Source organism: Panthera uncia, chromosome D1 (genome assembly GCF_023721935.1).
Source record: "Panthera uncia isolate 11264 chromosome D1, Puncia_PCG_1.0, whole genome shotgun sequence".
Classification (NCBI taxonomy): domain Eukaryota; kingdom Metazoa; phylum Chordata; class Mammalia; order Carnivora; family Felidae; genus Panthera; species Panthera uncia.
Genome location: NC_064808.1, coordinates 85754938 through 85770507, shown reverse-complemented (window position 1 = coordinate 85770507; position 15570 = coordinate 85754938). Strand labels below are relative to the sequence as shown.

General features: G+C 43.6%; 1 protein-coding gene across 1 annotated transcript in view; it reads left to right on the top strand.

Moving 5' to 3' along the window:
* The first annotated feature begins 531 nt into the window (after window positions 1-531).
* BARX2 (BARX homeobox 2) overlaps window positions 532-15570 on the top strand; it is a 76962-nt gene continuing 61923 nt past the window's right edge. Inside the window, exon 1 of the mRNA XM_049654436.1 lies at window positions 532-1553. Coding sequence (XP_049510393.1) covers window positions 1367-1553 — 187 coding nt within the window. The 5' untranslated portion in view covers window positions 532-1366. The remainder of the gene's footprint in view (window positions 1554-15570) is intronic.

Here is a 15570-nt window from a genome sequence, read left to right as displayed (position 1 = left end):
GACATCTCCCTCTCGTGCGTTTTCCTTCCGGCCCCACGCACACCAGTTCGGAGACAAAATCGTGGGAAACCGGTGCCACTGGGCGGTTTCGGCCGGCCGCCGGGCGGGGTGCTAGGACGCAGGCAGCGGGAGCCGTCCCGGGCGCGGAGACCGGGCGGGGCCCCCCTCGCCCACCAATTCCAATAGAACGCATAAGTTCCTACAGATATTGATTGGTTGGAACAGACTCGGAGGTTAGGAGCCCAGCAGGAAGAAGGCAAGCCCCCCAGTAAGCACGTGTCCTCGCGGCTCTCCGAACGCTCAGCGTCTCGAGGGAACCGGGAACCAAAGCCGCGCGGCCGGGAGCGGCAGGCGATGAGCCGCCGCGAGTGGGGCTGACGGCACGAGGGCCCGCAGGCACCGCGGGATCGTGCTGCGCTGGCTCTTCCGGCGGCGAAAACGGTTTAAAACCTTTTGCTAAAACTTAAAAAAAAAAAAAAAAAAAAGAACGCACGCCTTTGGGGGATTACTTTTTATTTTTACAATTCATTATTGGGATAACGGTCAGGGCAAGGGTCATTTACGGCTTGGGATCTCGTGGGGGGCGGTCAGGTTTGCGGCTCCGCTGGGGGCAAGCGCGTGGAGGGAACTCGAGGGAGCGCCGACGGTCCTTGGGAAACGGGGTATAAGGACCCGCGGATCGTCGGGGCGCCGGCCCTGGGGCCCGCAGCCTCGGGAGCCTCAGCAAGGACTCGACTTCTTCCTAGCAGGAGAACTAGGCGCGCCTGCCCGCCCCCCGCCCCGGGTGGCGGGTGGAGAGTACCGGACCTCCAAGGAGGCGCGCGGGGTCGCGTCCCGGAGGAGCGGCCGAGGCCCGGCCCGCGGGCGGGGGCGGCGCGCGCTCTCCGCACGGCGCGCACACCCGCGCGCGCACCCTCGGCACACACACCTGGAGCTCGTCCCAGGAGGGGGGCGGGGTGGAGAGCCAAAGCGAGTGTCTTAAAATAGAGAGGCTGGCAGAGGAGCGCGAGACGCCGCGAGGCGGGAGGAGGCGAGCGAGAGAGGCGGGCTCGAGGCGTGCAGGTCCGCGGCCGGCTCGCACGGGCGGACTGGGTGGGGTGGGCGCCGACGCCCCTCGGCGGCCGGCCCTCGGCGCGGCTCCGCACCAGGCCCCGCAGGAAGCGCGCGCTGATTGACAGCTGCGCTGTCCCAAAAAGGCTCGGCGAAGATGCTGATCTAGACGCGCGGCCGGCGCGCCCGGTGCCCGCTCCCCTCCGCGCGCCTCCCGAGCCCGCCGCCTCCCCGGCGGCCGAGGAGCCGGGCTGAGGTCCCCGCCGGCGCGCCAGCCCCCGCGGCCCCGGCCGGCCGGCGCTCTCCCCGGCTCACCATGCACTGCCACGCGGAGCTGAGGCTGAGCTCGCCCGGCCAACTCAAAGCAGCCAGGCGGCGCTACAAGACTTTCATGATCGACGAGATCCTTTCCAAGGAGACCTGCGACTACTTTGAGAAACTTTCCCTCTACTCCGTGTGCCCGTCGCTGGTCGTGCGACCCAAGCCCCTGCATTCCTGTACCGGTAAGACGCGCCGCCGCAGAGCGGGGATGGTGGTGGTTAGTGGGGTGCGGTAGCTTTCGCGCCGTTGTCGGGAGCTTTCCCGCTTCCGATCTCCCGCGGGAGGGCGAAAGGAAGGGTCGCGGGGATTCTTCTGTTGTGCGCCGGCCCGGGGTGGGGGGCTAGACTAGGCAGCGGCGGGCATCGCACAGGCGTCCGCGACCTGGGAAGGGCCGGGCAAGGTCCGCGATCGCGAGCTTGGAAGTGGAGTGGAAGTAGCGGCCCCCTAGGAGCGGCCGCTACTGCAGCGCGGGCGATCCTGCCCGCGGGAGAAAAGCTACCCCCTTCCCAGCGCCGCTGTGGTTTTCGGCCGGAAAGTTCAAACACTTGACCCGGTTCAACGCCTGAATCGTTGTTTCAGGACGTGGTGTTGCGGCTCGCCTCGAGTTAACTTGTCCAATCTCCTCTTGTCTCCCCTGGGAGTTTTACAAGTTAATCAGTATCCTGAGGTTCTCCACAAGATCCAGAAATCCTTGAACTTCACTTAAAAGGATCTCCCTCTGTGGCGGTAGTTCTGGAAGACGTCGCGTTGTGGTGCATGCAAGCTGAGGAGGTCACCTCTTTTTGTTTTAAGTGACTAAGAAAACAACAGGCATAACAATAAAAACATTCTTCACGTCTGGTTTCCTCTATCCACAAGAGCTAACTCAGGCCAATAGGAAAGATAACATTTAATAAGTACATTGAAAAAGTCGTAGGTTTGTGTGGAAAGTAAGTCGAAAGGCATTTTTGAAGCTTTGAGCGCATTAAGAGAAGCTCCAAGTTTCAAAGTGCACCCTGGCATTCAAAGGATTTAGGCTGTCGAAATGCAGGCATAGAAAAAAAAAAAAGTTGAAGCAACTTTTATAAAAAAATAAGTTATCAGCTGTGGTTTCAACTGAAGGTAAAAATTTAGTATTTCCCAACGAAAAGGAACTTTGAGTTTATGTTTGTGGCATGGGTGCCATGAAATAATTTAGTTATATTGAAAAAGTAAAGCGAAGAGCTAGCAGTGTTTTTATTTAATTATTATTATTATTATTGCTGGCAGTGTTTTCTAAAGACTTTTTTTTTTTTTTTTTTTAACTTTCAGGCCTGAAGCTTCTAGTACATAGTTCTTGGAATCCTTAGTTTCTTGGATTGTCCCTTTAGGACAGTCAGTATGTGTGTAAATACATACAGCAAAGTTATTTCAAAAGCAAGTGGTTCCTACATGTATTTGGTTCTAAGATGAATACTATATTCAGTTATACCTTCGTAAAATAAATTTTATCTGTAAGGTGGGATTAGGCCTGATAGGCCATCACAAGACTTGCAATCCCGAATTTTAAGAACCAAGAAGCATATGAGACAAGAAACAACTAAGACACTTTAGGAACAAGGTAGATATCCTTGATGTATATATTTTTACATTTATGCGTCTGCCATGTACAAACCCTCGAATGAATAGACTACATATATATTGGGTAGGGAAGGTAGGCTGAATCTTGTAATGAGCATAAATTATCATGTGCTATAATAACTCAGACACCTTTGAGGAAAAATAAGATTTAATCACAAATTTCAATGCACCCTGCTAAGACATTGCCCTCCTGCAGGACCCTAAGACAAAACAGAACAAACCTGAACACCTAGGTGTGACACAGGGCCGGCACAATTTTTAGCGACTTTCTGCTGTGTATTGTCCTGAAGGCAGTTTTCCTGGCTTTTAGCAGTCACAGAATTGGATCATAGTAATAACATGCTAAAAAAAAAAAAAAAAGAAAAAAAAGAATAAATTGCTCAGAAAACAGAGGTCCAGTCATTAATACGGGCTGAGTAAGTTCTGTATTTCACTAAACCTTGTATGGGAAATCAGTCGGAAGGAAGTAAGTTGATTCATATGTAGTTTTGAGACTGTTAAGGGTGAATTGTACATATATCACGAGCTGAAAGTTTTGCTTAGCCTTGTGCTTTTGAAGTTCATTGATGGTGTGTATGAAAGGGTGGTTGTTGGTAATGGTTTTCTTGCCCTATCATTTCAGTGTTTACTTTCTTTAGATTGTTCTTTTGAAAAGGTCATGATTTTGCTCTCGTTGAGATTTAAAATATAGAAACTGGGATTTGCCAGTGGAATTAAGCCCATAAAAACTGGCTACAATAGTCCATACTTTCGGATCATAAGCCTTTAGTGGGTTTACAATTACAGTTAAAGCCTTACGTGTATTAGATCATGGGAATCCCATTAGTGACTTCTTAAGGGTTTTGCAAATACCACACTTTCAAAGCATTTTTGTTGTTTTTAACAGTTATGTTCAAGATCAAAAATCTTAGACTGGATAAACTTAATCTTTTTTATTAATTAAAAAACTGGCAATAAGTTGCTGGCATTCATCATACAACTATATATGTAAATATACATTTGCTGGATAAAGATAATTATTTAGCACTTTTCATAGAACTGATGTATAAAAAGTTCAAATCAAGTGAAAGGCACAAATTGGAATTAAAATTACTGAACTTTCTCATCGTTTGGTTTGCTGTTCTTAAGATTTAAATAACTACCAGAAGTGAACCTTGCCTGGTAAAATAATGAAGTAAGAATAAAAAAAAGTTACCACCCTGCACAATAAGTATATAAAATTGGGGTGGAACAAAAGCCACAGCATTTAAAAAGCCTCTACATAATTAAGTAGTCCTTGTTGTTTAGATTTAGTAATCCAGATGCCAATTTATGGTACTGAATCTCCTCAGGCAGAGGAACATGTATTCAAGTAAACTGAGAAATGGAAACATTTTTCATCAGGCAGATCATCACCTGACAGTCATTTATTATTCGACACTCTAACCTTGATGGAATACTCACCTCCAAAAAAATTGTTGTTTGTTTTAACAGGCCCTTTCTTATTACAAATGCAGTAATTTTAGGCTTAGGAGGCTGTCTCTAAATTTACTGAAGTTTCCCAAGAGATGTTCTACATCACAAAATAGGCAGGGAGGACGGGAATCCTATCCTTTGAGGCCAAGCTAAAGGAACATTTGTCATTAAATTTAAAATAAAATTAAAAAAAAAAAAAGAAAAAACCAACTAAGCCCAAAGAGAGCCTCCATTTGAAAAAAAAAAAAAAAAAAAAAAAAGTTTGTTATTCAGACCATCTATGAGGGGTGAAATATGTTTGGAATTTATTTAGTGTGTAACATGTTTTGTTTGTTTTGTGTTGTTTTGTTTAAATCTGGTAACAGCAATCCCCAATTAGAATGGGAATATACTGCCGTTTAGAAATCCGTTAACATTCTCTCATACGTGTTAGAACATTGACAGATTAAAAACCAAAACTGAGGTGCAGTTGAGGATGTCATAAATACTATTAACTCTTGAGTACATTATTTCACCTTTTTGGTTGTGATTAATGTTTCTTGGGGGGAAGAGTAGCTTGGAGAAATCTGGTTCCTCAGGCTGGAATCCATTGCAAAGATACTGGCAGAGTCGTTTTTGAAGGCTCTCTCTTTCAGTTTGACCTTTAGAAACAGGCGGTTTCTAAATTTGAGGATTGTTTGGAAACGATGAATAGCCTGCTTCACAAAAACGAGGATACAATTTATCCTACGGGTTTTCATGGGGATGCCGAGAAACCAACCTACTGTGCTAATTACTTAGAGTTTTATTATAATTGCTTATGCTTATAACCTAGAATTGCCCTAGACTTGCACATGCACATTTTGGGGGAAAGGTGAATTGTAGATATTTGGGACATTTTCAGCCTGTGACCAGCACAGGGCTTTTTTAAATAATCCACCAAAACCTATAGGCTAATTCCTTTCTCCTTCTCCGGTGGAATGGTTCTGTTGGATTTCCCGGTGACCTTCGGTGGCCAGTCGTGTCGAGCTGACTGTTGCGGTTACAGAGCTGGAAGGGATCACAGAGGTCACAGTGGGAATCTAATCTAATCTCCCCAGTTAGAATATAGTTTTTTTTGTGAAGTGCTGGGGTCACATCAGTGCTTAGACACTTTCAGTCCACACTGGGCACTGCTGCCCTTCTTGTTAGGGGACTCAGAAATCGAGAAGACTTTTCCAATTTGGTTTCACACCCAGGATAAATCCGTGTCCTCACACCCAAGGGACAGTCAACCAGCCAATTAAAAGGGGCATTTGGGGAAGGGTGTTTATCTTAAGAGATGGCATTGAGAACATTTTATCCTTTGGTGGGTCCAAGAGAAACAAGTTCTTTCGGGTGGTGTCCTTGGGTTCATTTTGATCACAAAGATTCGGTGTCATCCCATGTGTAATGACTTCTTTGGGAGTTGGACAGCCAGCTATTGCTTTGTGGAGTTGGCTCCCGTGATTCCCCAAATCTCAGCTTGGTCTGTTAGTCTAAGACTAAAACCCACAGGATCTTGGGAACCTGAGCATTGAGGACTGAAATGTTAATGGAAAAATGTAAACTGGGGTTTGGGAGAATGATCATTATCACCAAGCATTTGCATTTCTGCCAGAGGCAAATAGGCTTTTATTAGCAATTACTTATAACTGCTTCTCCTGTTCCCATTCTAAGGGTAAATAAAATGAGGGGTGCACAGGATATAGGACTCATCCAGGGTCAGAATATATTTGGAGCTGCGCTCTTCTGGGATCCTCAGCTGTTGTCTCATTTACTCCTTAAATTTTGTAACTCCTTTGTTAAACAGGGAGGCTCAGGGGACCCTTCGGAGTCAGTTTGAACTAGTGAATAGAGTTTATTAGCAGCTTCTTCTCCGGTTCTGATTTTCCTAATAACCCATGGGAGAATGTATAGTTCACATGTTAAAATGCCTCTCCAAATGTCTACAGTCTTTTGTATCATTTAATTTAATAATTTCATTCTACAGATATTTATACTTGCTTGGTGATGGCACTGTTATTGAGTCCTTGTGTTTAAGTTTATTGTAAATCTTGACTCACAGTTGGGATACTTTAAACATTCCTCTAAACTACCTGTAGACCCACTACTGAGCCCTTCTTTGTTCTTCTCTAGAACATATGATGGGCAGTTTGGAATTGGGATAGGGGAACATTATGACAATTTAATATTTTTGCTTACCATGTAGAATTTTGTCTTTGAACTCCACCTAAAGGGTGTTATCACCAACCGAACTATCATATTAATCCCGTTAAATACAACCAAAATGAAATGGTGTAGACAATAACTCCTTAATGAAGCCAGTCTGCTCAAGTTCTTGTTGGTTGTACCTCTCTCGACTAAAACTGCATTTGGATACAAGCGTGGACTGCATAAAGTTGCTAGTTTTATTTAACCTACCTAGGGAATCTAAGTGAAAAGATTGTTAGCTTGAATATATCTATCCCAAGAATCTATAGGAAAGCAGTAAGGATTATAAAAGCTTGTTTAAATTGTAAGGAGAGATTAAAATGAAAAAAAAAAAAAAGAAAAGGGAAGGAGTAGGGAAAAAGTAAAAGAGCGGGTTTCCCTAGAACTCCTGACACTTCTCCATTCAGCCTTGCACGAAGCCCCTGTCCTTCAGCATGACCTCCCCCCCCCCCCCCAGCAGAACTCATGGGGCTTCTGAGATACCTGTCGGTGCATGGATAGTAAATGGCTAAAGTTGATTTTGCTTCCGTACGTGCCGGACCCCTTAAAACGAGCCACCCGGAGTCTGGGCCCTGCCCAGCATTCAGCATTCACTGAGGGGAGACTGAAAAAATGTCAAGCCAAAAGCATTTTTAGTTGTCATGTGCATGTTGTTTTGCAGTCTGGGAGGAACAGAGATGAAAAGCTTAGGTAGGCCATTCGATCTGAGTCTCCCTCATCTGTACTAATCCTGTGAACTTTGGTGGGTGTCCCAGAACCTGCCCCGCCAGTGTGCGGGCTGCGTGAATCCAGCTCCAAATTGAAGTTAACCCAGGGCCTGTGGCCGAACCCGCTGATGAACTTTTCAGTGGAATGTGGGACCAGAGGATTGGAACAGAGGGGCTGTAGGGATTGGGTTGAGATGTACAGATTTAAACCTCCTTTGACATCGTTCTTTGGGGAATGCTGGTTTACACCGCGGCTCATGGAGCTGGTGCTTTCAGTGTGGCACCAGAGATGAACCCCACGTTCACAGCTGGATCAGCCTCTTCACCGAGGGCTGCCCAGAGCCTACGGGTGTTCCGAACTGTCAGGAACCACGCCTGTAAGTGGCCCACTTCCCTCGGAAGCAGCATGACAAAGTGGGAAAAAGAGAGGGACTGTGGCTATTCGGGTGAAGGCCCTTGACGCATGTGACAAGCCCTTCTCGGCTGCCTCTCTGGTGCCTGTCTCTGCGTTAGCTGCCTGTGAGATTGGAGTGGTTATTTCTTCCTCTACAGCACAGTTGACGGGATTAAAATTGACATCAGAATGTATTAATAATGGGGTTCAATTCAGAACCTTGTATAAACTTGGTGATATTAACAAAACAAACGGTTCCAGAATGAGAAGTTTTTGTTTGTTTGTTTGTTTTTAACCAGAAAACCTTTGCAAACTCTCAGGATTTAATTTATTTTTATTGCAGCTTAATAGCAGTTAGAAAAAAAAAAAAAGTCTTGTGAAAATGAATGCTCTAAATAAAAACACAGTTAATTTTCCATTACAGTGTCTAATTACTCATCATCACCAGGGCATTTTTATATGGCAATTTAACTTCTTGAAAGTGGAAACTTGGCATACGTTTAAGGAAGAAAGCAGTGCTCCTAGATAGGTATCAGAAGATGGTCTAATTATGTTTGGGCTAGAGTTGACTCTTACACATGACTGCCCTGGAGGAGATGCGGGGGGGGCGGGGGCGGGGGGGGGGTAGAGGGCCTCACTTTAGTCGCAAAAGAAAGTCTCTGGTTTCTTTAGTGCCAGTTGAAACTGAATACGGAGGGAGATAATTCTGAACGTTAGATGATGTGCAAGTACATCTGAAAAGGGACCCTGCCAGTCACCAGCTGAAGCTGATGTCAGGACTACTTGATAGGCCTGGAGAACAGCTATATATGCTTTCTGACTCCACTGGCAGAGTTCGTAAAGATGAACATGGCCTTTCTCCAAGGAAAGGTCAAGATACGACTGAATAGAAGCCAATCTGGGAGGATCTCACCATGAAACTAAATACATTAAGAGTTCAAGCAGACAGGCTTACGTGATTCCTTTTTACTGCATCCTTCTAGCTTACCAACACGTCCTTAGCAGCATGTTCCTCTCGATATTGGGGATAGATAAACATTTTCACAATGTGCATTGAAAAGGATTGCCTGCCGCCTCGGCGATGTCAGTGTCACTATTTAAAAAAAACAACAACAAAAACCCTTAGGTGCGATCAGTGATATGATGACGGTCCTTTGGCTTTTCTTATTCAAGGATCGCTTATGAAGTGTGGGAAAATGGAATGGTCTTGGGCTTGGTGCAGTCTCATGAAGTCATGGCTGTATTTCCACCCCAGGAATACCCGGCGAGTTCCTGATACTGATGAACCTGCCAGCCTCCACCACCCACTTCCCTCTCCTCAGAGTTCTTTTCATTCTGTAACATAACCTTTGTTGAAATTCAGGATTATGGTCATTTCACAGACCGGAGCACAGCCGCTTTTAGACTGAAGGAAGTTCAAGGTAGATGTTTAGTTTAAGCAATATCTATAGGAAGCGACTTTGTACATTTAACTCATGGTAACTTACAAAGAACAGAGTCCTCGTTTTATCTCTTCTGTGGTGGGGAAATAGCTTGGGCACAGAGAGTTGCCCAGACTCCTCTTCCGGAATCCTGCTTTATTTATCCCAAAGGCAGCTATAAACTTGAGATATGTTAGAAATACACTGAACCTTCTTACTCACATTCATAACAGTCATAGAAAGAGTGACTGGTTTTTTTGAATGCCTAACGTGTAATAAGCATGGGACTGAGTGCTCTATGATCAGCTTCAGATCATCTCTAAGACGTAGGTGTTACTATCGCCACTTTACCAATGGAAAGCCGAGAAGTAATTTTCCCAAAGTCACAGGACACAGAAAGATCTCTTACAAAGCAATGAGAAAAAGGGCAGGTAGAAAAATTCGCTGTTCATAGAAATGAGTATCCACATGGTAAAGATGAAAGGATGTTCTGCCTCACTGTTAATTAGGAGAACACACATTAAAATGAGATACCATTTCACACCCATCAGATAGGTGGAAATCAAAGAATCTGACTCTATTGATCGATGACAGCGATAGACATTCTCATACACTGGTGGTGGTGGGAATGTTTTTTCGGTACGATTCCTTCGGAGAGCAGTGTAGCAATACCCGTAAAGCTACAGATACACATGTACCTTCCAGCCCCCGCTCCCCCTCTGGGCTGATGCCTTGTATGTGTGCAGAGGGACACCTGTTTAAGACTGGTCATTTTTGTGTTGTTTGTGATAGTGACAAATCTAAATCAAACTGCCCTTCAGAAGGAAAAAGGATAAAAGTACGTGTGCTCCCTTTAAGCAGTGAAATTCTATACAACGAAAATGAATGGACCAGATCTATTTGTATGAATATGGATAAGTTTTAGAAATACAGTGTTGAGAAAAAAACAAATTGTAGATTGATACCTACAGCCTGATACCATTTATATGCTGCTTGAAAACATGCAGACTGATACATATTGTTGAGGGAGGCAAAGGTATGGGATTAGGAAGGCCACCCACAGGTTTTTATTGTCCTATGTCATAGTTTATTAAGGAAAAGAAAAGGCCTAATGTAAAATATGGCCAAACATCGAGATTTAACACAGCTTGGTCGTGGGTATACAGATGTTCATTACATTATTCTTTTCTGTGTGTTTGAAATTTTTCATAATATAAACATTGAAAAATGATAGTATGGGAGACCCTAGATGTCCATGAAACTCTTAATCTTGTGGACCTTTTGATAGCTTTCTTAATAGCTTTTCTGCCCTGAAACAGGGGAAGCTTTTAAATGCAGACCTTGTTGTACGCAGTCTCACAGTGGGGAAATAAAAACACTTTATAATTAGATACATGTGTACAACTCTCACTAAAACAACCACTGTAGCTTCTGTAATTGGCTTTTGGATCTCACTTAACCTCCCCTGGCTGGATGGGGGTACTATTATCACCAGGATAGCTGCCGTTTCCCCAAGTAATACTTTGGCATATGAGTAAGCGCTCTCTGAGCTGGGCACTAGGACTAGGAGGTGATTGCTCCAAGAAGTGTTTGTTTTAGATATACATCCATAATCATGCAAGCAAGAGTCATTAGGGTTTTTTTTCTCTTCTTAGTGATGTTTAAAATCACAATAACTTTTTTTTTTTTTGTATCTTGCATTTGTATGTATTTGCTGATACGATATGCCACCCTTGGCTTTTGAGCAAGGTTTGTCCATTGCTAGTGACAATTTAACTTCAAAACAATTGTCTGGGGATAGCTGTGAATACCAAAGAATCTAAATTAAAATGTAGCTTATTAGAGGGAAGAATGATGTCGGTATTGCCATATGAAATGACCGAGTGCTCCTTATATTTTGGAGCTGTGATTTTATTTTTTATTTTTATTTTTTAAAGTTTATTTATTTATTTGGACAGAGAGAGAGAGAGAGCAAGTGAGCATGGGGAGGGGCAGATAAAGAGGGGAGACAGAGAATCCTAAGCAGGCCCTGCACTGTCAGCACAGAGCCCAACGTGAGGCTCGAACCCATGCACCATGAGATCATGACCTGAGCCGAAATCAAGAGCTGGACGCCCAGCCAACTGAACCACCCAAGCACCCTGGACCCATGATTTGATTTTAAAACTTTGGTATGTGGTATCAAGTCTTGTTAAGAAGGGATGAGAACTGTTACCATGGAAATCACATAGATAGCTGTGTGTTAGGAATAATAAATGGCCATCCTGTGGTTTGGAGAAGTTAACCTAGACCATATTACTCTACAGTGACAACTGTGGTGGCAGGTGCTTTGCTCAGCCTGTCTTAACATCCAAGACCTTTTTTCTTTTCTCTGCAAAATAGTTCCAATTTAGAAATACTGCTGTTAAGATATTTGACAAAAATGTGGCCTTTGGGGGCTTTATCTCTCTGCATCCTTCAAAGGGAAAATATTCTTCAGTGTGGCCCAAACAGGAGTTGGCCAACGCGTTTCCCCTTCTTAGACCACCCCTCTCTGCCTCAGTACAGCTGACTCTTGAACAACACGGGTTTGAACTGCACAGGTCTGCTTGCACATGGATTTTTTTGTATATATAAATACAGTACAGCCCTGTGGATGTATTTTTTCTTATGATCTTCTTAATAACATTTTCCTTCCCCCAGCTTTCTTGATTGTAGGAATACAGTACATAATACACATAACATGTAAGATATGTGTTAACTGCTTAGGTTGTGGGTAAGGCTATTAGTAATTAAGTTTTGGGGAGAATCAGAAGTTAGATGGTGATTTTCAGGCACACTGCAAACTCTTTCTTGTCCAAGAGTCAACTGTACATACAGAGAAGCAAAGAAATCTAAGTACTGTAGGGCCCACATCCCACCCGGACGATCTGTAGACAGTGCCACAGGGCTTTCTTCGGTGCTCAGCAGTGCAGCCACGGTCAGCAGCAGGAATTAATGACCACATCTAGAGGATTGTGGCCAAATTGGACATGACTGAAGGGACGGTGGATCTGTCAGATTTGTTGTCCATGAACAGACTTCCACGAGTTGCAGGAACAAGTTCTGCAATTTATCTTAACCCGTGTAGGCACTTGCAGTGGCCAGAGTAGATCAGACGGGCTGAAATTTTCACCGTGTCTTACTCAGTCAACCTTCTGGATCTTTTCAGTGAAATCTTACTCCTCGTGAAAGGGACCAGCTGGGCTGGAGGCAGTGAATGGAGAAAACATTATCAAGAAAAAGTTCCAGAGAGCTGCCGCAGGATGCTCTAAGTAGGATAAAATGCAGAAGGACCTGTTCTTGCCACGCAAGGAAGTCTGTTTGTTGGCAACAAATCCAACAGGTCCACCTTGGATCTTCTGTTTGGAACTCCTTGGGAAAAGACAGGCAAGGATTTAGAATATTTACGGTTACTTTTCAGCAAGTTTCACTGAGAGAGAGAGGTAGGAATCCTCCCAGTTCCAATCCAGCTTCCTTTTCTTCTCATGACTGAACATTTTACTGAAATAATTGGTAAGTCGCCCCAGAGGACATTGTTTTGGAGGACGTTGTTAATTGTGTTATCCCTGGATATCATGGCAACTCATTATTGCTCTTAGCACGTTAGACAGCTGTGTGTTCTGGAAGCATGTTTTCAATCCTCAGTTTAGAGTACAGCATAGAGGAGCATTCTGTGGGAGCTCCGGTTTTGTTTTTTTTCAAACTGGGACATTGAGCCTTGGCAGTTAGAACAATTAGCTGCATAAGCAGAGTGTTTCACTTGTCAGGTAACTGCAAAGTTGAAATAGAAATAATTATAAATGGTAACCGCGTGGCAGACACATTCCTGCATTGAGGCATTTACCTTAAAGGGAGACCCTCTCTGTAATAGTTGTGATCACTGCTTTTCCAGTGAGAAAGATGAGACACAGGGACACTAAGAAATAGATAGTAACAAGGTCACATGAGTAAGTGGCAGAGTTGAGATTGGAACTCAGGTCTGTTTCTTTCAGTACAAAGCTCCGTACTGTATATAATCATATGAAAATGCGTAAATTAGAAGTCACATTTGTCCCTTTCCATGGAGTCCATAGAAAGTCTGTACTTTATATAAAGCAAGGCCCAACGAATGTGAAGGACTTTACTTTGAACCTGGTAACTCCTTTACACATATTGCCAATCATTTAGTGTGTGCCCTCCAGTCTTTCCTTTCCTGTGATTATTTGGGTCTCTGAATGATTCTAGACAAATTCTAAGAAGCCATAAGGTCTTTGGAGTGAGATTGTGGACCTACTGCCTTCTGGCTGTGTGATTCTGAACACATCTCCTTGCCCCTGGATACTAGTGTCCTTCTCAGTATGACATTCCCAAGGCTTCTTTCCTTAAGGTGTTTCCATGAGCTATGATTCTTTGAATAAAGCTTTTCTGTGGGGGTCAAAGGTGGAATTGCTATTCATTCATTCATTCATTCATTCACTCTTGTGAACCAGAGAGAAAGAATATGTATGCTTAACCACTAAATGCCAGTCGACTGCCTTGTGAGTTAAGACTTGGAATATTTTTCATGAAATATTCACTATTAAGTTTAGTGGGGAAAAAAATCTGGCTATTGGTTTGGCATCACTTTAAAAAGAATAAGAGACTAATTTTTTTCACATTATATCTAATTGGGCTGGGGTAGGTTCTGGGAAACTCTGTTTTCAAAAAGAGATTGTAATGATTTTAGTGAAAAGTCAAGTTTGGGAGCCATTGTAGTGTAGATACCAGCTTAAAGGTGAGATTGATATAATTTGTACCCTATGACTCAAATATAGGAAGCCGGTTTAATGGAATGATCCTTGTGGATGGATTTTGAGTCAGATGGCACTGTTTGACCTTAGGCAAGTTATTTAAACTCTCTGACTCTCAATTTCTTCATCTATAATGGAAAGATAATATTAACTGCCTAATAGGGTTAGTCATGTAGGTTAAATGAGATAATGCATATAAAGCTTTTAGCATAGTTCCTGGAGTGTAAGTGCTCAGTAATTGATAGCTTCGATTAAAAACAATAATCTTATAATCATAACCATGTCTTGGTTGTCTGAAGCACAGTCCTTTAGAGAAAGATCACTATCCTTGATGAATTAAACTCACGAAAAACGAAATATCCTTAAAAAAACCACTTCACTCTAGGGCATTCTTGTGAATTATGTCATTTCACTAACTGCCTTTTGAGGCCTCTTGCATCCTGGGTGGTCTGGGAGCCAAGTTCAGGTCTTTATGAATAGACATGTTTGATTCCCTCACCTTTCTGTTTTATGATATAAATTCAGAATTTTGTAAATTCCTAAATGAGTGGCACAAACAGGTCAACACGACATCGTCACAAACTGTGCTTTGTTATGTCATTTTTTTTTTAATTTTTTTTTCAATGTTTTTAATTTATTTTTGGGACAGAGAGAGACAGAGCATGAACGGGGGAGGGGCAGAGAGAGAGGGAGACACAGAATCGGAAACAGGCTCCAGGCTCTGAGCCATCAGCCCAGAGCCCGACGCGGGGCTCGAACTCATGGACCGCGAGATCATGACCTGGCTGAAGTCGGAGGCTTAACCGACTGCGCCACCCAGGCGCCCCTGTTATGTCATTTTTTACAAGAGTTGCTCAGGATTAATTACCTGTAGGAAACGTTTCATCATACAGCTGTGTATCTCAAGAACTGTTTTAGAAAAGTGGCAGAATTTCTCAAGTTTAAATGCTTTTCTTCTTTGAAGAGTACAGTTAGGGATAGTCTTGTACAAGAGAATATGAATATTCTTTTATTTCAGAGTACTGAGAGAGAAAAAATAATTCAGTTGTGACCTTTTTTGAGGTGATGTGGGAAAAGGTAGGTTGGGAGATAGTCATTGTCCTAGTATATTGGTCTGTGATTCACAGGGAGTTCCAAATAAAGCCCCTGTTCTACAGCTTTTAAATTGGTAGAGGGGCTAGTTGAAGATTGCATTCTGAATGGTAATGGTGACTGTTGTGTGGATGGGATTGTGTGGACAAGGGTTTTACATGGACTTCTCCTGGAATTGTGTTTCTCAGCTAGCCACTGGTATCTTAGGAGATAAGTAACTGCTAATGAAATACTTTAATCAGTGAATCCCCTCCATAGTGTGAGAAAAATTCTCTTGATGAGGAGTTCTCGCCTTCCATGGTATGAAGGAAGCCCCAGTGAACAGGGTGGTACCTCTCTCCACCCATTTATCACGATGATTCCTACAAACAGTGTCTAATGACATCATTCAGTTTCAGTGGTGGGTTGGGGGCCAAGTGGAAGCAGGTGAAATAGAATGAGTTGATATGTCATTAAGGCCACCATGGAGAGGTAGTGATTGGCATAGAGAAGACTCAACTGGTTCCCTAAATTCCTCAGAACCAATGTTG